This window comes from Benincasa hispida, chromosome 3 (genome assembly GCF_027475165.1).
Source record: "Benincasa hispida cultivar pf3 chromosome 3, pf3_genome.v1.1, whole genome shotgun sequence".
NCBI classification, from domain to species: Eukaryota; Viridiplantae; Streptophyta; class Magnoliopsida; order Cucurbitales; family Cucurbitaceae; genus Benincasa; species Benincasa hispida.
The window spans coordinates 42692590-42716606 of record NC_143480.1 but is presented as its reverse complement, the minus strand read 5'-3'; the positions used below and the strand labels follow the sequence as shown (position 1 = coordinate 42716606).

Genomic DNA, 24017 nt, shown 5'->3' with positions numbered 1-24017 from the left:
TTTTTCACGATATAGATTAAATTGTCAAAAAAGTTTGAAAGTATGAGACTAAATTGTTAATTGCATGTTAGATCTAATGAATTTTCACGGCACGGATTAATTCGTCAATAAGTTTGAAAGAAAATTATAATTTGTATCATGCTGAAGATATAAAATATGACTATATTTTCTATCATATATCACCGTGTATTTATTAAAACATATATTATTGATTTACTATGTTGTATTATTGAGATTATTTTATTCATATTGATATAGAAAATACATCATAGATAATCCAACTTTTTATCATTGATATTATTTATATTCATGTAACAATAAAGCATATTGCCAACAAACTAAGTGTTCCCAAGAAACCATGCGATATACTAGGCTAAGAATTATGCTTAGTACCATAATCCTAATGTAGTTGGCCATTAGGCATATATTATACGTGAGCAATAAAGGATGTATAGGTAACCAGTATCATTACAACATCAAATAAATTCAAGATGAGTTGGGCTAATATATAAACCATCAATTACTATAACGACTCGAATTTTTTAGTACTCTGACAAGAGGCATTACGACATAATGCACATTTACATTAAAAACATTTTGACTGTTATAGCAAAAATTTATTAAAACAGGAATGACTATTTCAAATCATTTTATAAAATAAATAAACAATAAATAAAAACATCTAATCGGGGTCCCCTAAAAACATTTACAGAGATTAAATTTTCTATCTGACATTAAATTCTAGTTTCAAATCATTCAAATGACAAAAAAAAAAAAAAAAAAAAAAAAAAAAAAAAACATAGACGGAGCGGAGGCGATTTCTCTTGTTCCCGCATGGTTCTATCACGAGTCTCGTTTGTCACTCGTCGATACCTATCATTGCCTTAAAAACATAAAGGAAGAAAGGTTGACTAAGAAATACTCAGTAAGTAACCCGCTACTAGGTCCTCTAGGTAACCTATTAACTAGTCTATCTAGGCATCGATGTACACACATCATATCAATTGTGGTGATCTCGAAGGGTCACATATCAGTTAAAAATGTAATCTCGAAGGAACACGCATCAGTCATAAATGTGATCCCGAAGGAACAAGCATCAGTCATAGTGTGTATCCCGAAGGTACATAAATCAACCATACCGTGAACCTGAAGAAACACGCGTCAATCATAGTGTTTATCCCGAAGATACACGAATCGGTCATAATGTAAACCCGAAGGAACATACATCAGCCATAATGTGTAACCCGAAGGTACACAAATCAGTCGTAATATGAACTCGAAGGAACGCGCATCAATCATAATGTGTAACCCGAAGGTAAATAAATCAGTCGTAACGTGAACTCGAAGGAACACGCATCAGTCATAGTGTGTATCCCGAAGGTACACGAATCAGTCGTAACGTGAACCCGAAAGAACACGCATCAGTCATAATGTGTAACCTAAAGGTACACAAATCAATCGTAACGTGAACTCAAAGAAACATGCATCAGTCATAATGTGTAACCTGAAGGTACACAAATCAATCGTAACGTGAACTCAAAGAAACATGCATCAGTCATAGTTTGTAACCCTAAGGTACACGATCAGTCATAAATATGCACATACACAATCATATGTTTACACCTGCCTAGGTAAGAAATAACTGGGTAACTTAGCATGCATCAATTTTCATATAACTCCTAAGTTATATTTACAATCGTGTATCTTAAGGATAAAATAACCAGTATATTCTCAGTCAACTGTACATATCACTAAATCATGCAGTTTAATCAGTCAGAAAAATTAACAGTCCAAACAGTCTAGAATAATCAGTCCAGTTAGTCTTATCAGTCTCAAGAAAGCAGTCTAAGTAGTCTAAAGTAAACAGTCCAAGTGGTAGGAATGACTATTCCGAAAGCAAACCAATAGAAAGACACTTACCTCAGATTGAAAGTCCAAAATTAATTCAAGAAATTAATTTCCAACAGAAACTTGAATTAATGTTCCAAACACTTTGTTTGCTCCAAATTTATTCCAAACTTCACTCAAATATTCAAATCTACACATCATAATTTAGGATTTAAAATCCAATTTTCAACATTTATAACTAATCTAGAAAGATTCCATAGTCTTAATACTTACCAAATTAAAATCCAGCGAGTGGCAGTGGTCGGCTGACGCACAAGGGTGAACGACTAAAAAAAATGTGAAAGTAACATATTTCCTTTTGGAATATGACACTTTATCTAATTAGGAAATCTATTTTTTAGTAAATCAATAATTAAAGTATTAGATAGAATAGATTTTCTTTTTTAATAAGACATTTTCTCTAATTAGGAAATCCATATTTTAATTAATTAGAAAATCTATAATCTAATTAATTTGAGAGTTCATATTCTATTGAATTAGAAATTTCACAACCTAACTAAATTAGAAATTTCATAATCTAATTAATTTAAATTAAATCTAAATTTCTTTGATCAACTCAGTTTAAATTAATTATCTTCTCTAATTTGGATCTAAACTCTAAAATTAAAGAAGAAAAAAATTAAAACCACAATTCCCCTTTTCCTACTTAAATTTCAATCTCCTTTTAGTTTTCAAAATCCTAATTCTTTTCCTTTTCTTTATTTTCAAATATTTATCCAAAACAATTCAAAAATTCCAAATCTCTTATCAAATTAGTCTCAAACCAATTAACTTCTCCAATTAACTTAATATGGCTCCAAAGCCAAAATTAAAAGGAACATACAATCCAATAGTTTAGATAAATTATATCTTTCGAAAAATTTAATCGATTTAAAAATCACATTTTCTCCAAAATAAATTAATCCAATTTTTCCTTAAATTGAATCAAAATTCAAGTTCTTTACAAATAACTTTTAAATTAATGATATTGTTTCCCAAATTAAATTTATAGCCTTAATTTATCTAAAATGACGTCTAAATATTTGAAGATAATTTAAAGAAAAATATATGAAAAATTGAAGTGTTACAATTACTATTTCAAAGAAGAATGATTTGGTTCTCCATTTGTTGAGTCAGAATAGTATTATAAAGGATGTATAACTAAGAGAACAGCGTACAGAGGTTGTAGTGAGCGTTATAGTAGAACGAGTCATAAGAACCAAATTAGTTTTTGCATAGACTTAAATCTTGAGTTGAACTAAACATATCCATCAAGTTTTATTTAAGGAGTGGGCTGATCTGCAATTCCAAACTAACAATAATAAATTAATATCATATAAACAGCTTGAATGAAATGTCATTCATAGCATTAAACACAATTGTCATTTTAATTTTAGTAATAGTGGTGTTGATTGGAAGAAAAAACTAGAAAAGTTTGAACACTTACTATCATTATTCATAATGAGTGTGCCAACACTAACACACAACATCCTTCTCTCTCAAGCAACTCTTCTAACCATCATTCCTCATGCTTTTGAGTGCTTCACAAAATACCTAATTTTCTTTAATATCTTCTCTTAAATAAGGTTTAATTTTTTTATGTATCCTAAATAAAAATTATAATTACTAATTATTCATTTTTTATTTTACATCTTTTTGTTTTTTAATTCACTCAATTATTCAATCATAATTTATCACGTGATAAATTTTCTCAATTCCTCTTTTTTTAAAATATTTTTTTCTCTATATATTATAGTTGGATTGAGATTAAAAAAGTAAATGCAACATAGAAGAGAAGACCCTAAAATATTTCTCTTCTTATAAAAAAAATAGATTGATGAACCATAAGTGTGATATTTTAAGAAAGTATTCAAAACAAAATGATTAGTTTTGTTGAGTTGATTAGACCAGCCAGTTCAAATCTTCTTTAATTTGTAAAACTTTGATTTTTCTATATAAAAATAAATAAATAAAACCACTTTTAGGAAAAATAGTTTATTTGATAAACTTTAACTGAATTTCTTGAAGCTTAATTTTTGAGAAATGGCCGTGGCCCCTCGTTTAATTTGGACCATTTTCTCCTTGGAATTCGGAACTTTTCCTAACATCTTAACCCATAGAATTTGACTCGCTTTTAGTGTATAAATATTTTTGGACAAATTGCAAAAACTATCCTTAAAAGTAAAGTATAGTGGTGATTGTAATTTAATCTCTAAATTTTTAATTTTAAAACTTAAATCCTCCAATTTTTAAAATAGTAAAATGTATACCTTTGATTAAAAAATTTTCCTTTTTTTTTCTCTTCTCTTCTTTTTTCTTCATAGCTTTCCGGCTAAGGTCATCGTAAATCCAAACCCTCTGCGTCCACCAACCATTATCAATTTTTCAATCATACCTATTTCTCGATCACACTCCTTTTTTTCTCAATTTCCATTGAAAAAAATCACATTTTTACGCTACCCACCGACCCGATTTAAAAATCTCTCTTCACTTCACAATCTTTGTTCAATTCAATTTTTTCTTTCTTGGGTTTTGTTTGATTTTTTATTTTTCAAAATTGATTTGCTGAGAAAATTCAAAATGCTAATAAGAAAAATAATAAATCAAATTGAAGATGATTTTTGTGCTACAAAGTTTTGATCGACTGAGATTGATGCTTTCAATAAGAATTTCTCTACTCTTGTGGGCACCTGCGGCTTCAGCAATGTGTATTTTGCTTGGACATATTTTTTTAGTACAATATGTCGGGCAGGAAGCTTTTTAACTTCCGCTCTTCCTTTCTATTATATGTTGAATAAAAAAATAGAATATATAACTTTAAAGTCAACGATACAAACTTTATACCAATTAATCATCTTCATATTATTTTGAACTTTTAATTTAAAAAAAAAATAATATGTATCAATTATCATTCAAATAGGTCCATTTAAACTTTAATCTTTAAACGTTCGGAGTATATTTTCTCTCTTGAAGCTAGAAAATTCACATTTGAATTATTGAATCCTTCTGTTGCGTTATTAATTAAAAAAAGTATAAAGTTCAAAGTCTATGAATGACATAATGAAACAACCATCAATCTAATTGAACTTTTCCACGTAAAGGATTATGATATACTAATACTTATATCGAAGAAAAATGATGACAGATGTGACATGATTTTTCTTTTTTTTATTCAGCCTTGGCCAATTTGTCACATCAATACATTGTTTTTCAATTTCAAATTTAAACTAGAATGTATATCAGCTTGTGGGTCAAAACGAATGGATTAACTTTTCATTTTTCTGAATAAATAGATAAAGATTATATACCAATAAGTAAATATTGAATTTTTAATAAATCATCTCATCACAATTCTTTAAAATTATTTTAATTAAGTGGACTTATTCATAAAAAGCCCAATATGTTGTATAGCTAAAGTCTCATCTAATAATCTTTTGGTTTTTTATGTTCATTTTTTAAAAATTTGTTGTGAATTTGAGGTTTAACGAAAATACGAAGGTCAATAAAATATATTATTAAACTAAATATAATATAATATAATAATAATATATAATATATAATAAAGTAAATAAATATCAAAATAAATCAAGCATAATATTATAAAATAAAATAATAAGATATAAAATTTATGAAAATAGAAAATATGAAAATTGAATTCTCCAATCATTTCTTTTATTTTCTCACCAATTGTGCAATAATAAGATCCACCAAATATCACTATTTATAGGCAATTTGACAAGTAGGAGGTGGAATGAATTGGACGCTAATGATGAGTCTTGATAAAGCACTTGAACTTTATGTAGAATGGCACATGGTGGTGATAGAAGAATTACACATGCTCTTTTAGGACACTAATCATGGGTACTAATGAGCATCTATTTTATTATAATATTTACAATACTCTCCCTTAGATACCCATTATATATATGAAATATGTTTCATTAAAACCTTACTAGGAAAAACCCTAGTGAAGGAAAATGAGTACATATTTCATATAATATATACTTTTAAAAGAATACAATATATTGACTCCCCATCATGAAAAACATCACTTAAGATCTCTAAGTCGCCGCATTCCAATGTTGTCCTAATTTTTCAAATGTTGCGATTGGTAATGATTTCGTAAATAAGTCTGTCAAGTTATCTTTCGAACAAATTTGTTATATAGTAATGTCGTCATTTTCTTCAAGATCATGAGTGTAAAAAAGCTTTTGTGAAATATGTTGTGTTCAATCTCCTTTAATATATCCTCCTTTGATTTGAGATATGCATGTTGTGTTATCTTCGTATAATATCTTTTGAGGATTTTTATTAGAAGACAAACCATATATTTCACGAATAAGCTGAGTCATTGATCTTAGTCATATACATTATTGACTAACCTCGTGAATCGAGAGAATTTCAATATGATTTGAGGAAGTAGTCGTTATGGTATGTTTCACTGACCGTCATGATATAGCAGTTCTCCATATGTGAATAGATAACCTATTTGAGATCTAGTTTTGTGTGAATCAGATAAATATCCCGAATCTGCAAAACTAACTAGATCAAAATTTGATTTATTTGAATAAAACAAACCCATTCAATCGTTCCTTGAAGATAACGGAGTATATGCTTAATTTCATTCCATTGTCTTTTTGTTAGAGAAGAATTATATCTTCCTAATAAATTTATTGAAAATGCAATATCTAGTCTTGTATTATTAGCAAGATACATAACCAATTGCACTAAGATATGATACTTCCGGACCAAGAAGTTCTTCATTATTATCTCAAGGTCGAAATATATCTTTCTCCACATCTAGTGAACGAACTTCCATGGGAATGTTCAATGGATGTGCTTTGTCCATATAAAAAAATTTTAAAAAAAATTCTGTATAATCGACTGATGAACAAATATCTCATCTGCTATATGCTCAATTTATAAGCCAAGAATTTTTTTTTTTTTTTTTTTTTGAGATCTTTCATCTCAAATTCTTTTTTAAGATAATTTATTTCCTTTTAAAGCTCTTCAGGAGTTCCAATATATTTAAATCATCAACATATACAATTATAATAACAAATCATGATTGTGTTTTCTTTATAATAATACATGGACTTGGATTATTTTCATATCCTTCTTTCAACAAATATCCACTCAAGTAATTGTACCACATTCGTCCTGATTGTTTCAATCTATATAGCGATCTCTATAACTTTATTGATTACAATTCCCGGGAATTTGATTTATATATTTCAGGTACCTTCCTTTTGGGATTCTCATATAAATATCATTATCAAGAGATCCATATAAATATATTATGACTACATCCATAAGATGCAAATTTTCATACACGGTCAGACCAATTAAATATCTCAATGTAATTGCATCCACCACTAGATAATATGTCTCCTTATAATCAATACTCATATCATTATCAAAAGATCTATATAAATATGTTATGACTACATCCATAAGACGTTTGTCCAAATTTTCATATACAGTCAGACCAATTAAATATCTTAATGTAATTGCATCCACCACCGGATAATGTCTCCTTATAATCAATACTAAGTTTTTGTGAAAAACCTTATGCAACTAGTCTTGCTTTATATCTTGTGACCACATTATTTTCATTTCTTTTTCTCACAAATACTCATTTATATCCCATAGGTTTGACATCCTCTAGTGTTTGGATTACTGGTCTAAAAACCTGTCGTTTTGAAAGTGAGTTTAATTCTGTCTCGATTACTTCTTTCCACTGAAATCAATCTTTTCTCTGTCGACATTCTTAAACAGATTTTAGTTCAAAATCCTTATTTTCAAATATAATATCAAAAGCAACATTATACGCAAAAATATTGTTAATAACTACATGAGTTCGGTTCCATCTTTTTTCTGTCATGACATAGTTTATTGAAATCTCATTATTATCTTCAAGTATTTCACCTTCCTCACTAGTCATTTCGAGGATTGTTCATGGGTATTTACATCCTTAACCAAGTCTTCAACTGAGTCTTCTTGACTATTTATTGTTTTTCTTTTTCGAGGATTTTTATCTTTGGAACCCACTAGTTTACCATCTGGCGTGTTCCAGACTCATTAATGACAACTTGTTGTGTTGGCATATCATTTTTCGATAAAAAATTTGCAGCTAATATAATGTGATTTAGTTACTTTTTTTGCATCTATAAATACATCTGATAATTGTTTTGCTATATTTTGCAAATGAATTATCTTTTGAAGTTCGAGTTCACATTGATCAGTATGGGGATTTAAATGAGACAATAACGATGTATTTCATGTAATTTCTGTTCCAACTTTTTAATTCCTCTCCCTAATGTTAGAAATTTTGTCTCATTAAAATGACAATCAGTAAATAATGCAGTAAAGGCATCACCCCTTCAGAGGTCCAAGATATTTGATAATTAATGGGGAATCATATCCAAAATATGTTCCTAACCTCCTTAGATGACCTATCTTAATGCGCTGTGGTGGAGCAATTTGAACATATATTGCACATCCAAAAATTCTCATATGGGATATATTGGGCTTATGCGTACAAGTGACGTTGCAAAATAACATGTCCTCAGATGTAGGAAGCTTAGCTCTCATAAGCAATGGTCTAGCAATTAACTGCAAACTTTTTATGAATGAATCTGCTAAACCATTTTGTGTATGAACATGAACTACAGGATGTTCAACACTTATCTCTATTGGCATACAATAATTATCAAAAACTTAGGATGTAAATTCACCAACATTATAAAGAAGAATGGTCTTAATTGTATAATCAGAAAATTGTGCTCTTAACTTAATATTTAAGCAAGTAAATGAAAGATTTCAACTTGGTAATAAGCACACATGTGACCATCTGTTGGATGCGTCTCTTAGTACCATAAAATATCTAAATGGTCCACTTGGTGGGTTAATGGGTCTACATATATCATTATGAATTCGTTCTAAAAATGTAAGTGATTTAGTCCCCACTTTAGTTAGTGATGGTCTAATTATCAATTTTCCTTGAAAGCAAGCATCACATGATAATTCATTAGATTGAAGAATATTCTGGCTCTTCAATAGATGTCCATTTGAATTTTCAATAATTCTCCTCATCATTATAGACCCTGGACGACCTAATCTGTCATGTCAAATTACAAATATGTCTGGATTCATGAACTTCAAGTTCATTGTTGCATATATTTTAATTACTCGTATATGAGTATAATATAATCCAGAAGATAATACAGGCAACTCTTCCCAATATACGTTTTTTATTTGAGACAATAGATAAGATATATAGATATGTCATATTATTTTTACTACGAGTCTCAATATGATAACCATTGCAACGTATATCTTTAAAACTAAGTAGATTTCTTTGATTGACATTGTCAATTGTAAATTTTGTTCCTCTAGGAAAAATAATATTTGTTTTTTCCAAAGCCTTCAATCAGGTTCTTAGAACTTCATAACGTATTGACTTTTGCTTTTAGTATTGTCAATTTAGAAAAATATTTTAGTTGTAAGTATTGTATGTGTAGTTGCACTATCTACCAGATATAGATCTTCTTTACTCATTTTTTAATCACCCAACATATGAAAATGATACAAGTTTCTTCATTAAAAGAAAATAATTACAATAAGAAAAACAACATTTGGAAGATACAAAGGTTAACATCTACTAAGAGCAAAAAAACATGGAGATGAAAAAACAATATTAAGTCTAGATATTTTCAAAGTCAAATGAAACACTTGATGTTACATCAATTCTATCAATTTTCTCTTCAGGAGATTTAAAGAAGTTCACCACATCCAAATTTGTCATATGATATAGGTCAAATATATCATTATCCTGGTATGCAAAATTTACTTCTACGTTTTTCTCTTTTTCCTTCAGGGAGACTTGATAGAGATCAACTAAGTGTTTTGACATACGACAGGTACGTGACCAATGCTCAGTCATTCTGCATCAGAAGTATTTATTTTCAACACTTTTTGAACTCTTATCTCGTGGAGATTTTCCTTTGTGATCATCATTTTGTGCAGTTCTTTTGAAATTTGAATGATTAGAATGACCACCACAAAAATAATTATTATTTCTTCCTTTGCCACGGCCACAACCTCGACCATGACTGCGACCTCAACCACGATTATTATTAAAATTCACAACATTCACTTCAAGAAATGGTGTCGTTCCGATTGGTCGAGATTCATGATTTTTCATTAATAACTCGTTATTTTGTTCAGCCACGAGAAGACATGAAATTACTTTAGAATACTATTTAAAACTTTTCTTTCGATATTGCTATTGCAGGAGCATATTCGAGACATGAAATGTAGAAATGTCTTCTCTAATATATCAGCATCAGTAATTTTCTCTCCGCATAATAACAATTTTAAACTAATTTTAAATAATGCAGAGTTGTAATCACTTACTGATTTGAAATCTTATAGTCTTAACTACATCCACTCATAACGAACTTTAGGAAGAATAAATGTTTTTTTATGATCATATCTCTCTTCCAAATTTTTCACGAGATATGATGATCTTTTATTGTAAGATACTCCATTTTCAATCCCTCATGGAGATGACGACGAAGGAAAATCATAGCTTTTGCTTTATCGTATTTTCTTCTTTAATAGTCTCTCCAAGATTCATAGCATCCAAGTAGATTTCGACATCGAGGACCCATAACAAATAATTATTGTTGTTTATATCAAGGGTAGCAAAATCTAATTTTGTGAGATTTGTCATAGCAACACTATCATAAAATATTGTATTTATGTTAAAAATTTAATCAATATTAAATATGCAAAATAACATTCAATTTATCGATTATAACGAAAAGGAAAAAACCGACATACCTTTAGGACCTATCTTTAGGGGGGAAACGACAGTAGCTCATACTGATAACATGATGTGAATTTGAGAATCACAACGGAAACACAAATGCCAATAATAAAATAAATATAATATAATATAATAATAATAATAATAATAAAGTAAATAAATATCAAAATAAATAAAGCATAATATAAAATAAAATAACAAGTTTATGTAAATAGAAAATATGAAAATTTAAAATTCTCCATTTTGTTCTTTTCTCACCAATTGTGCAATATCAAGATTCACCAAATGTCATTATTTATTTTCCCCCATTTTTTAGGATACTAATCAATAATCATGGGTACTAATTGGCTATTTTATTATAATATTTACAATAAAAGTCATGTTTATTTTCCCCCATTTTTCTTTATCATCATTTTATTTATTCTAAATAAACATTTAAATTTTTACTCAAATTTCAAACATCAAAATTATTTTTGATTTGAAACCCATTAAAAGTAGACAACATTATAAAGAAATTAAGGGATAGAAGTAATGTTTATTAGCTAAAATTTCAAAACTCAAACGCACAAAAAGAATGTATAGTTATTACAATAGATTGGACTTAAATATTAAAAGGAAAAATTGTTAAAGTGTTGATGCAATATTAAATTTACCTATTCACCCATTAATTTAAGATTTTAACTCAATTTAGTGATTTAACAAAAACAAAGGAAAGATGTTAGAAGTAAGGATGTTAATTAGTTAGGCTTCCTTTGATAACCATTTTGTTTTGAGATTTTTTAAATATAAAAAATATTTACAATTTATAGTAAAAAATTCTAAAAATATAAACACTTTTAGAACTTATACTTTTATAACAAAATGTAAATATTTTTTGGATTTTTTATTTATAAGAATTTTTCTTTTATATTTTTGAAGATTAAGCTTATTTGCTCTTAATTTTTTACAATAAATTTGCATCTTTTTTCTAATATGAGAGTTTGAGTTCTTAACTAAATTCAGAAAATAAAAAGATAACTATTTGGATCCCGTTTGGTAACCATTTGATTTTTTATTTTTTGTTTTTAAAAAATTAAATCTATAGACATTACTTCCACTCTCAAATTTCTTCTTTTATTATCCTACTTTTTACCAATGGTTTAAAAAACCAAGCTAAATTTTGAAACATAAAAAAATAGCTTTTAGAATTTTGTTTTTGTTTTTAGAATTCGGCCAAGAATTCAATCATTATACTTAAAAAATATGCAAATCATTGTAAGAAATAGGAAAGAAATAAACTCAATTTTCAAAAACCAAAAACCAAAAGTGAAATGGTTATCATACGGGCCTTGATTTTTGGTTTTTTGTTTTTGAAAATTAAACCTATAAACATTTGTTCCACTCTAAATTTCTTGATTTTTTTATCTTACTTTTTACCCATGATATCAAAAATCAAGTCAAATGTTGGAAACCAAAAAAGTAAGTTTTAAAAATTTGCCTTTTTTTTATTTGACTAAGAACGTATATTAAAAAATATGTAAATTATTGTAAAAAATAAAAGAGAAATGGACTTAATTTTAAAAAAATAAGAAAAAAGAAAACGAAGTAATTATCCAACAAAATCTCAATATAGACAAAGTGCCTTAAAATTGAAGATTTGATGATGAAGACAATTGGAAGGCAGGTGATGAAAACGTGCATCCCACGCTGATATGATCACCAAACGTAAATAAATAATAAAAGTAGAAAACCCTTTGCCTTCTCTCCTCACTATTGAATTATTATAAAGTTTTAATTTCCAAAAGAAATAGAATGAAGAAGAGAGATGCAATTGAATAAATATGTCAATATTATATGGAAATGACATATGGGTTGCAATACAATAATTATTTTTAAATTAACGTGTCTTTGGAGAATCTTAGAGGGCGGCCTTTCTTCTCTGTATGTACACTTTTGTTTTATTCCCTCTTTACCTTTTTTGCTTCAACCAGATCATAAATATGGTCTCCTCTCACTAAATTTGCCCCCACCACTTACTTTTTATATTTATATAAGAGGGAGATCTAGACTTATCTATTTATTATTTTAACTATTAAGTTTTATTTTAAAAAATGAAAAATAAAAAAAAAAAATTATTTATCCAAAATAGCAAAATTTTAATTTCTTTGATAAAAACTAATAGAGACTGGTAAAAGTCTATCAATGATTGAAACTGATAAAAGCTAAGAGAAGTCTATTAATGTTTTTTTTTTTATTATTATTATTTCTGTAAATAGTTTGACATATTTCTATATGTGAAAATTTTCTTATTAAAAAAACTAAGATATAAAAGTTGGTTACACTACCCACTATTTTCTTCCTCATCATTTTTCACCTTTTTCTCTCCTTTCCTAACTGCAGTTTACAATTTTAAGTTAATGACTTTTTCCTGATCCTACCATAAGATTAAATAAGAAGAGAAAATGGATTGAATTGACATTGTTCCAATGGTTAGGGCATATATCTTAAACCAAAGATAAAATAGTCCCTCACACTGCTGTATTAAACAAAATATCATATCTTTTGAGGATGTTTGATATAAGATTTTAATTAGTCCAGCATAAAAAAATGTCAATTCTTCTGGGTAAGATTTTTGTTTCTGTTTAGTAATAATCCTCCCTTTAAATTTGGAGTAAATAGTACCCCGTTTTATTTATTTGTAGGTTTGTGATTAACATGAATAAACTTTAGTATGTCATCATGTTCTTATCTATGGAAGTCCCACGAATAAAGTCTCTTTTGTCTTTAAATTCAAACGGTAAGCTATGATAATTCGTTGGAGGAGAACATGTAAAATCTCTAAATAATTATTTTAACGTTTGATAAGGTTTTTAGTTTCTCATTTTTTTAAAATTAAACTTATTTTCTCTCCATCTCTGATACTAGTTTTCATCTAACTTCAAAAAATAAAAATAACTTAAGAAACCATTATAGCTTAATTTTGATAGAAATAGATAATATAATAAAATATTTATATGTTTAGCTTAAAAAAACAAAAAAACAAAAACCAAATAGTTATCAAACATAACTATAATTTTTAAATTTTGGTTTAAAAAATGAGAATGGTCTCCATCTACCAGGTGGTTCATCTACATTTGATAAAAAAAATCAAAATGTTCATCGTCTACATTTGGCAAAGTTGAACAAATAGTTATCAAATGTTTTGCCAAGTGTTCATTTTTACCAAACGGCTTAAAAACCATTTAAACCTTGTAGTTAAAGAACAATTTAAATCAAAGAAGATAAAATTTTGGTTTAAAAACTCAAAAATGTTCTATAAACGCTAAGAACTAAAAATCAAATGTTCTTTAACTAAAAACCAAACTTTAATTTTTTTGACTTAATTTTAAAAACTAAAAATTAATCGTTTGTCAAAATTATAGTAAAAAAGGTCAATAACAAACATAGCTTATGAAATCAGAAAATGAAAAATAAATCAAAATTCACTTTTATTGGATACAAAAATTCCATTGACATCCTCCTTTATGTAGAAAAACAAGAAATAGGAAAATCCATAAATTCATGAAACTATGTCTAGGTGTGATGTAGCATAATAATAACAAAAAGTACAACATATATCATATGAAGAGAAAATAGATACAGCAGCTACATAGAAATGCTTGATAATAATAGAGATGTACGACAAGTTGTTAACAAAAGAAACTATACCGAGTAGAAATAATTCACTATCCATATTCAGGTAGTTTCTTCATTTTCGTGATATTGGTATCAACTATATCAAGAAAATATAAATATCAATATCCAACAACGTACTACAAATTATCACTATGGTTTAAATATTGAATAAACAAAATATCAAATTTACTTGTACAAATCTTGTTCCCACAAATTAAGTATATATATATTAAAGAATAAAAAACATCTACTTTACAGTTAATGCGATTATAATCCATTCTTATGCACATTCATATCTTAGTAACATATTCCCGAAAGTAACGTATTTCCGAACTGCTCGATTACACATCCACCAACCCCATACATATAATGAGAGAACACGAGGAATGATGGACGTTATATATACATTGGAGCTCTGGCCATATACAAATATGGTATACAAGTATTTTACACAATGAATGAAATAATGTTGGGCAAATAATAAACAAATGAACCCCACCATAAAGCTACGACTTTTACAAACCAACTCATGCAAATATTTGCTGTATGACCATCTCTGCATTTCCATTATACTGTGCAAGAAGATGAATGGCATCAGCCCTGGGCAAGGCAAGAAACTCCTGTATCCATGCACAACAATTTCGCATCACAAATATGGAGAACCTAGAACAGGACTATAGAAAACCGCATTTTCTACCAAACATAATTTGTAAGAGCACAGTGAAAATAAAACAAAGCATTCAGGAGATGATAGAAGCTCATCTTTTCAAGTTGAAAATACTTACCATGACCTTAAGTATTGCATTTTCGTCACATGCATCTCTAGATGACGCTTGTGTAGGACTGCTACCATCTTCTGACGTTCTTGCACCAGAAGATTTTGTGACTTGGGAAGAACCATGGCTGCAACTATCTGAATTTGATTTTAATAGCCCAGTGGTAGTGGAAAGCAAAGGCGGATTGACTTCCTTCAACAAATCAATCTTTAAAAGACTTTCAAACCGATCCTTGCACATTTGAAGTTTAAACCATTCACTATGAGAGTGAAGTGTGGCTCTCATCAACTTCATTAGTTGTGGCTCTTCGATTCCAAGTCTCCTACCAAAAGCAACCTGACGAAAATGTAAATTTTTTTTGTCATATTGCTGCATATTTGCAGAGCAGTGTATATTGTTCTCCTTGTAGAGAAAATTATGGATGTTACGATTTATCCCCCTATTAATATTGTAATACCATGATCACATTCTTTTACCTTCTCCCCTTAATGACTATCTTATATTATATTTAGGAAGTACGTAATAGAAATAGGGGCCATATGGATTGTGGTCTACAAATGGGAGCATTTAATAAACAAGAAAAATAAACATGTACGATGTATCTAAAAACTGTTTAAAATCTAAATAATTAGTATTTGGTTGTTGAAAGTCCAAAAATTGCTTTCAACGTACAGCTACAATGCCTAGGCCCAATATTAGTGTGATGCCAACTCATCCATGCGTCCCTTCACCTCAAAGCCTACAAAGATCTTCTCCTTATTCTCCCCTCTTCAACCTTGAGCGTCCGGTTTGAGTTAGAAGAGAAGAAAGGAAAAGGATAGCTCCAGATGGGAAATTGGAAAGGAGATTCTAAAAGCAGTTAGACAGACTATGCTACCTAGATGACCTTGGTATCTTTGCCCAGTCTTTCTTGGGAACCAACCAAATAAAAATGTGAGTGAGGACGATCCAAATATTTATGGTACACTGGACGAAGTTCTGAAACATCCTTGATAGATCTCGTTTAGCTAAATTCCAATTTCCAAGTTTGATGCTTTTTTTCACTTTTGGTTCACAGCCTATAAGAGCCTTTTCTTACTAACCTCTCTTTACCAATGGATACATGCATGCACCTTCTCTCACTTAGGTAATCCTAACCATTTTCATTTTAGTCAACTAATCATTTGAGAGACCAACTTATTTGAATCAAAGAAATACTTCTTGAACCTACAATCGAAATAATTTCAATTTATTTCAGAACTCAAATTCGTAATCAAACAGAGGATAACAAAAAGGAGAGGATAGATCCCCAACAGACCAAGGGGATTTCTAGAAAGCATCCCAATTGGCAAACATATGAACAAAAGGGTAATTACAGTACTCAATTGAAAATTTGAAATAGAACACCAGCTAGAAGCAGACTAACAAGAAAGTCTCTTGGCTGGTTTCTTCCCCTTAGAATGTTCTCTTATTTCTTCTTTCAAACCAGATTCTTTCTAATAGAAATAATTTTGATTAAAATACTGTTCATGGAAACATCCTGACGCTGACTCCAAATGACCCATCGTCAATAAGAGAACATACTACTAGCCTGCTTGTAAGGGTCAGATCCAGAGGTATCAGCAATAGAAATGGTTGAATATTTGTACCTCAAATCGTAATCTATATTGAAGAGTACTTTTTCAGCTAGGATAGATATGCCAGCATATACAATTTTTGGGCCTAACCATATACAAGATAGTGGCCTCCACAATTTTCAGGCCAATGTCTCCCCCCCAAAGTTAAATCATAAATCATAAATTGGGGGTAGGGTGGGTTTCATTATTAGTAAGTTACTCCATACCTGAAGAGAATTAGCAAGAGCATTTATAGGGAAGCCTTTCCCAAGAATATCTTCATTGGGTACGAGCAAAGCCAATAAAGTCTCCTTTAATTGCTTCAACAAGGAAGGATCATTAGTCGCTAATGGGCCTAAGTGAGTGCATGCGACCCTCAAAGCACTGGAATAATCACCAGAACTAACCAGCTTCAAAAATTCAACCTGAAGCCATAGCAACAACAAATAAATTTCAAAGGAATATGCACTCATTCTCATCAGACAGCAGACTCATGTAAACTTCCATGATCCATCAATAGCGACTAGTAAGAATAATGAGTATAAAAAGAAAACTCACGCTTGACCTTGTTACAATCAATTTACCTGCTTAAGTTGGAATAGGAGAATAGGATTTTGTGCAAAAAAGTAGGGATCCACCGCATTAATTTCTTCCACAACCTCTGCAGCCAACCTTTTACTTGCCAGTTCTCTAATGCCCAAGACAATCTCATATTTATCCTCCTTGCCAGTAGACTCTAATGGTAAATGTTTTTCAAGGTTCTGCAAAACACAGTTCAGTCAGATTGTTTCATCAGATGGAATAAAGTATTAGTTATGGACGTACCTGTTGTTCCTTAGATATGGTTGTACCAGACACTGTTGTAGAGCTAAGTTCTTGTTTACCGAACCCACAGTAAGAGATGTCATGAAGTTCACCATCATCGTGTCTTCCTCTCCATCTCTTTCGCTTGCTCCTTTCTACAATTCCACGATTCTTGTTCACTTGTAATGTTCTTGAATTTCCCACATGAATTGAATCGCTAGTGCTGCAATCTTCTCGATTGGAGATCGGCTCCAATGCATATCGTAATTCAATATCAGTACCTTGTGAACTGGCCACATCAGCAACATTTTCAGGAGAACTGTCCACACGGGAATTGCTGACAGAAATTTCACCATCCGAAAGTTTACTGGTTGCATAGTCAACTTCAAAAGAACAATTCCTCGATGAACAATACTCCAGCTCTGCTTGATTAACTTTCGATGAACCAGAGAAATTCTGCATCCCTAATTATCAATAAATGACATACATGTTTAAAAGGCATACAAACTTATTGATTTTAAAAAAACCAAAAAAATAATAATAATAATAATAACAAAAAAAATTAATAATAAAAAATAACAAAAGTTCGAGTTTCACCAGAGAGGGCTCCATGACCAGAATCCACAATTCCTCTGTAGATACAATACTCACGAACAAGCTCATCAAGTACAGAAAGGTCCAATTTCATCCGGCACAACTCATTCTGCGAAATGAATGTGAACACTCATAATCAATGAGACCATCATGTGAAGAATATTTTACTTGGTGAGATGATGGAATTGATGGTCATAATCACAAAAACTTCAAGAGCATGATGTGCATACTAATATTTTCAACTCATTCTGCGAAATGAATGTGAACACTCATAATCAATGAGACCATCATGTGAAGAATATTTTACTTGGTGAGATGATGGAATTGATGGTCATAATCACAAAAACTTCAAGAGCATGATGTGCATACTAATATTTAAGTAATCATAGAAAAGGTAAATTTCAGTACACCAGAATAGATAGAACCATTCTGCATGTTTGAGAAAATCAAGAGATGAGGAGTAAGGATTCTACTGTCGGTAAATTTCAGCAAAATTTTCAAATGAACTAAATTTTCAGAACAAACAACAATCTGCCTCCAAAAATATAACGGAATTACATTTACATACACTAAATTTACTATGGTCTTGCTCTTGCCTTACATTTCTCAATGTTCCCACTCCCATCAAACTTATATTCCAATATGAAGAACAATTTCTATTCACCAATCCATGAAGTTGGTGTCACTTCATCTGTGGCCCATGCTAGTATCAATTATAATCACGACATCCAATAAAGTTCTGGTTCACAATGTCTAATACAAACACAAAACAGTGTAGAGTAGTTTGATCACCTATACCCAAGGATTTGCATAAGATGAATCTAATAACAGTAAAACATAGACCAGAAAGGATAAAATTAAGAATCTCCATAGAGATGCTAACCTGGAATGCATGAAACAAATCACCTTTGGTGAATCTCAAGCTATCAATTGCCCCCTGCCTTGTTAGCTCTACAGCATGTGCAAGAGCTTGAATGTCCACCTACACTCACATTAAGCACAAAAAATAAGACGTGAAGAAAATAAGACTCCTGAAAGCTAGTAACCATACACGTGCAAATAGGGGCCAACTATCACATTGCACCACATGTCACGGGATCAATCCCAAGATGGAATTTTTCACCCTTTTACCCTGTGCGGCTTAAGGAGGTTGTCCTACAAGAACTTGCCTGAAACACCCACAGCACACTCAAAGTCACGATAGCCAAAAGGCATCTAAACCTCACACTCATACTTGATCTCGGCTAGAGAGGAGAAGAAGAGGAACACATGCACTTGGTGGAAATATAACACTTTATTGATAAGTACTACAAAAAACACACTTCACATATCTAATGTCATATGCTTTGAGATTTAAGGGTCTTTTTTTTTTATATAGGAAATAGATGTGTATATTTCGTCAAAAAAAAATATCAGAGAACAACCTAATGGCAGGGGTTGAGATGACCCCAGAAGATCGCTGAATAATACACTTCCAATTGTTAAAAATCATGGAAAGATTGTAGCTACAAAGGAATTTGATGTTAATTTGTACACCACCAAGAGGCTGTATGTTGAACGACCATCCAAAAAGATATAAAAGGAGTACACTCATCTTCAAAAGTTATGCTGTTTTTTTCCTTCCAAATGCACCATAAGAGTGAACAAGTGGCGCATCTCCACAAGATTTAACCTTTGCCACCATAGGCAAAGCTATCAAGGCCTTCAAGCATCAACAGGCAATCCCGAAGGTGTCAAACAAGCAGGTCCACCCCTTACTAGCAAACTCACAATGGAAGAATAAATGGTCAAGAGTTTCTTCATCTTTCAGACACAGCAGCAGATGGAAGGGCAAAGGGAAGCATTCTTAAGTTTCCTTTGGAGCTTATCCTCTGTATTTAAGCTCCTGTATGCTAGGGACCAAAGAAAGAACTTGACCTTTTTGGGGATTTTGAGCGTCCACACCAGATGGAACTACTAACTAGGGGTCTGGCACCACACCACTAGATGGAACTGACGAGATGCTCAATTTTTATAATTAAAATTCTTACTAAAGAAAATGGTCATCTCACCTCATCAAAGGGAGGTGCTTCATATAGACTCTCCTTGGGTGTGGCAGGTGGATCACGTTCATCTAGAAGCAACCTCTCGGTGAGATCTGATATGGGAGATGACACACCTTCACGAAAGCAAAAACCTTTATGTATGCTGCAAGAAAGAGCAAAGAAAAACAAAGGAACTTAAATTCTAGATTCAACACGAACTTCTATCGAGTGCACAATTCATTATGGGAGGGGGCGAGAAGAAAGGAGAAAATTAAGGGAAAAAAACCTTATCAAGTATCTCAAAGTCATTGAGAAGACTGGATCATATGCCTGCATATGAGCTCGTAGGACTGAGGACATTAATCCAGCAATATCAAACCTCCTCCTTTCACACCACTGAAACATGAGAAAATGCACTTTCAGACAAAAATTAAATGCAGTTCCCAGTGGGTTCATAGTCTCTAGATCACAAGAACATATTGCACCTAAAACTAGAAGTATCCAATTTGAAAGAAGTTCTTTCAGAATTATGTAGTTCAGACTCCAAAGGATAAATTTTACAACATATTTAAACACACACACAACAAAAACATAACAGGGAAAGAAACTATGAAGAGGCAAGAATTCACATCTCAAATAAAATAAACAATGTATTTTGAAATAAAATAAATATTCTTTTTTTCCCAAAAAACGATTCTTTACGAATTTCTCTGCCATGTTGGCAAAAGTTCGAAGAACAAAATAACTTAACTTACTCCAAAATTTCCCCAATGCTTGTCAAATTAAGAAACTATTTTGTAAGATAGATTACCTATGTACCTCTTATCCTCATTCTGTTCAAGCAACATGACAACAATATCCAAGACAATCCCATATCCTACCCAACCGGAACCAGGAAATTCATATTTTCTTGGCAAAGAAATGTGTACTGGCCTTATATAATGCCCTGAGGGCCTAAGCCAAAACAGAACCCATTATAAATATGTCGAGTGAAAAATAATGTTCAACGTAAGACTTCCAAATGATAGCTTAGTTAGTGAGCCTTAAAAGTGGTAATATCCCAATAAATTAATGGACCATCTTTTCCTTCTTACAATTCCGTTGTGATGAGAGAGTAAAGAAAAGAGGAAAGTGGTTGCCTTTGTAACTGTTTAAAATATAAGATAGCCAAATACTAAATGTCCATTCCAATTATCAAGAACAGCATACGTTACTGGGTTTCCAGAAGGGTGGCATGTTCAACAACCACTGAACAACATCCAAAATACCAAAGGTAATATTCACCGATGTGATATGAGAGAGAAGAGTATTATCCACCTCGTATGTCACTGGGGATGTTTGATTATCCTTGTCATAAATGAAGGCAAGAAGAACATGCTTGAACTCCTCATACGCCTCCTTCAACATAAACAAAAGAGAAGTTAGCCAAAAGCATAAGCAGAAAAGTTGCAGTATCTGATATAAAAATAGCACAGTGGTTTCTTCCGCAAAGGATTGAAGACAATGGAACAATCTTATGTGGCCATCCGTTGGAAGGAAAACCTGATGTTATCTGGAATAATGCAGTCAAAAGTTATTCTATGGTGCCCGTATCTGAGAGATGGTTGGACCTTTGGGTTCTCAATGGTGCTCTCTCTCTTTTTTCTTGTCACCTTTTTGTAATTACAGCTACTTCTTTATTAAGCCAACTAGAGTAGAGAAAAGACGGGTTATGGCACCTCATCTTGTACTTTCCATAATTCAACGGATATTTACTTTCTTTCAAAAAGACAACAACTCTTCGCTCGATCCAATAAAATAACCCGAGAATATTTTCATAAAAGCATCAATTGAAAGCAAAACATGAATGTGTAGAATGCTTACCGGGTATGCATCAAGAGCACAAGGAGCGAGCGCCGTCCGAAGGCATTGAATGGCCAAATCACGATCCCCTGGAGTCCCTTTCCTCAAAAGCTCAATAAATTTCTGAACACAATTAAACACAGAAATGGAAATGAATCGACTCAAAAGTCCAACAAAACTATTAATTGAAAAAAAAAATAAAAGATGAAAGGATGTTCCGCTGACTAGGATGTTTAGCTACCAAACAAACGGATTCTATTTTCTTGATTTCAAATTCCTAGTGCAGCATGATCAAAAATGGCAATATCCCCCACCAAATTAGCGAAAACAACCAAAAAAAAAAAAAACAAAAGAAAAAAACAGAAGGAAGTTGCACATTCAGCATTAGGCAGGCAGCATCGGCGAAAGAAAGAGAGAGAGAGAGAGAGAGAACAGAATCAGAGTAACCTGCTTCTGCAACCGGAATAGAAGCCTGTGATCGTCGAGAATAAAGGGTGCATGAAGGCGGAGGAGATCGATAGCGGAGTCGATATCACCGGCCTCCAAAGAGCGCCTGATCTGGCGGATGATCAACCTGGAATGGTAGGAGGAAGAAGAAAGCGAGGAAGGAGAAGAAGGTGGGGATGATGAAAGGGAATCCTCAATCAAGTTCTCTGATCTAGCGAAGTCGATGATTAGGGCATCGAGAGCTTCCCAGTTCAAAGGGGTGGAGTCCATTTGGAAGGAAGGAAGATGGTAAGTTTTGTGGATTAGATGATATGAGTTTGGAATTTTGGAAGAGATGGGTTGTCGCTGACGCTAACTTTTGTTTGCCCTCCTCACCCCAAAGGAAAGGCGGCGATGTTGAGATGCAAAGACGAATGTAATTTCAAGGCTATATTTAATGCCACGTGTACTTTACGGGTTTACACTCTTCCACACTCTACTCTCCCCTCATTTTCTCGTTTACGTTTCGCCATTATTTCACTCACTTATCACGAGTTACTGACGAACTATTCCGTCTTCACCGACCCCGATTCATTTTTCTTCTTCTTTTTTTTTTTTTTTTCTTTCTACCCCCAAAACATATGGCTCATTATTTTTCAAAGCTGTTTTTTTTTAATAAGCAATACTTCAAATTCATATTATTGGATTATTGATATATAGGTTACTCCAATAATGTTATAAATAGATTATTGGATTGACATTTAACATCACATGAAAAAAAAACATTTAAAAAGAATTGCTCTAAAGGTACATTGAATGAACCATGTGTTGAGAATGACTCTAAATTTAATTAAATAGACTTGTTGAATGTAAATTTTATGCTTGTCAAATATCGTAGTGAAGACTGTTAATTGATGTTTATTGTTAGATATTGTATGAAGGGCATTTATTTTGGGAGCATTAGAGAGGGTAGTTATTATATAACATTCAATTTCGGTATTTATTTATTTTTTTCTTTAACAACACGTGGAGTTGGAAAATCAAACATCTAACATCGAGATCAATGGTACTAATTTTTAGACATTATATTAGTCGTTTTATGTTTATTTTGACAAATAGACTAAATTCGTTTCAAGAAAAAAAAACTTTATATCAAAGTTGCAAATTTGTTAGAATAAATCAAATTTAAATGATCATTGTATCTATGGGGTCGTTTGAGCCTCCAACTTCAATTAGGTGGAGGGCACTCATTACTCAATGTTTACAATTAACTATAGTATAACTATTTCAGATATTCCTTTGTATAGTATTTAGCTATTTTCTACCTATTCTTTTTTATCATCATTAATTCATATTAAAATAATTTGTACCTCAAATACTTATAATTGATTAATCAAAATTGTAGTGTCGAATTTGTTGTATTGACGACAAAACAGAAATTTTCAGTAGAGAAATGGAGATTTCAAACTGTACAAAATGAAAAAATTAATTAAATTTTGGATAAACTACAAAAATCATCTTTGAAATATGGTGGTAATTGTAATTACACCTTAAACTTTCAAATTTAATATTTGGACCCTCG

The 24017-nt window shown here is 31.1% G+C and overlaps 1 protein-coding gene across 1 annotated transcript; it reads right to left on the bottom strand.

Moving 5' to 3' along the window:
• Nucleotides 1-14578: 14578 nt before the first annotated feature.
• Nucleotides 14579-22866, bottom strand: LOC120073801 (Ran-binding protein in the microtubule-organising centre protein). The gene is made up of 12 exons (XM_039026649.2): nt 22457-22866; nt 22031-22132; nt 21485-21565; nt 20454-20563; nt 20195-20330; nt 19027-19125; nt 18147-18252; nt 17571-18013; nt 17330-17506; nt 16973-17170; nt 15160-15486; nt 14579-14994 (listed from the first exon to the last, which is right to left on the bottom strand). The coding sequence occupies exons 1-12, from the start codon at nt 22724-22726 to the stop codon at nt 14902-14904; spliced, it is 2142 nt and encodes a 713-aa protein (XP_038882577.1). The 5' UTR covers nt 22727-22866; the 3' UTR covers nt 14579-14901.
• Between the last annotated feature and the right edge of the window lie 1151 nt (nt 22867-24017).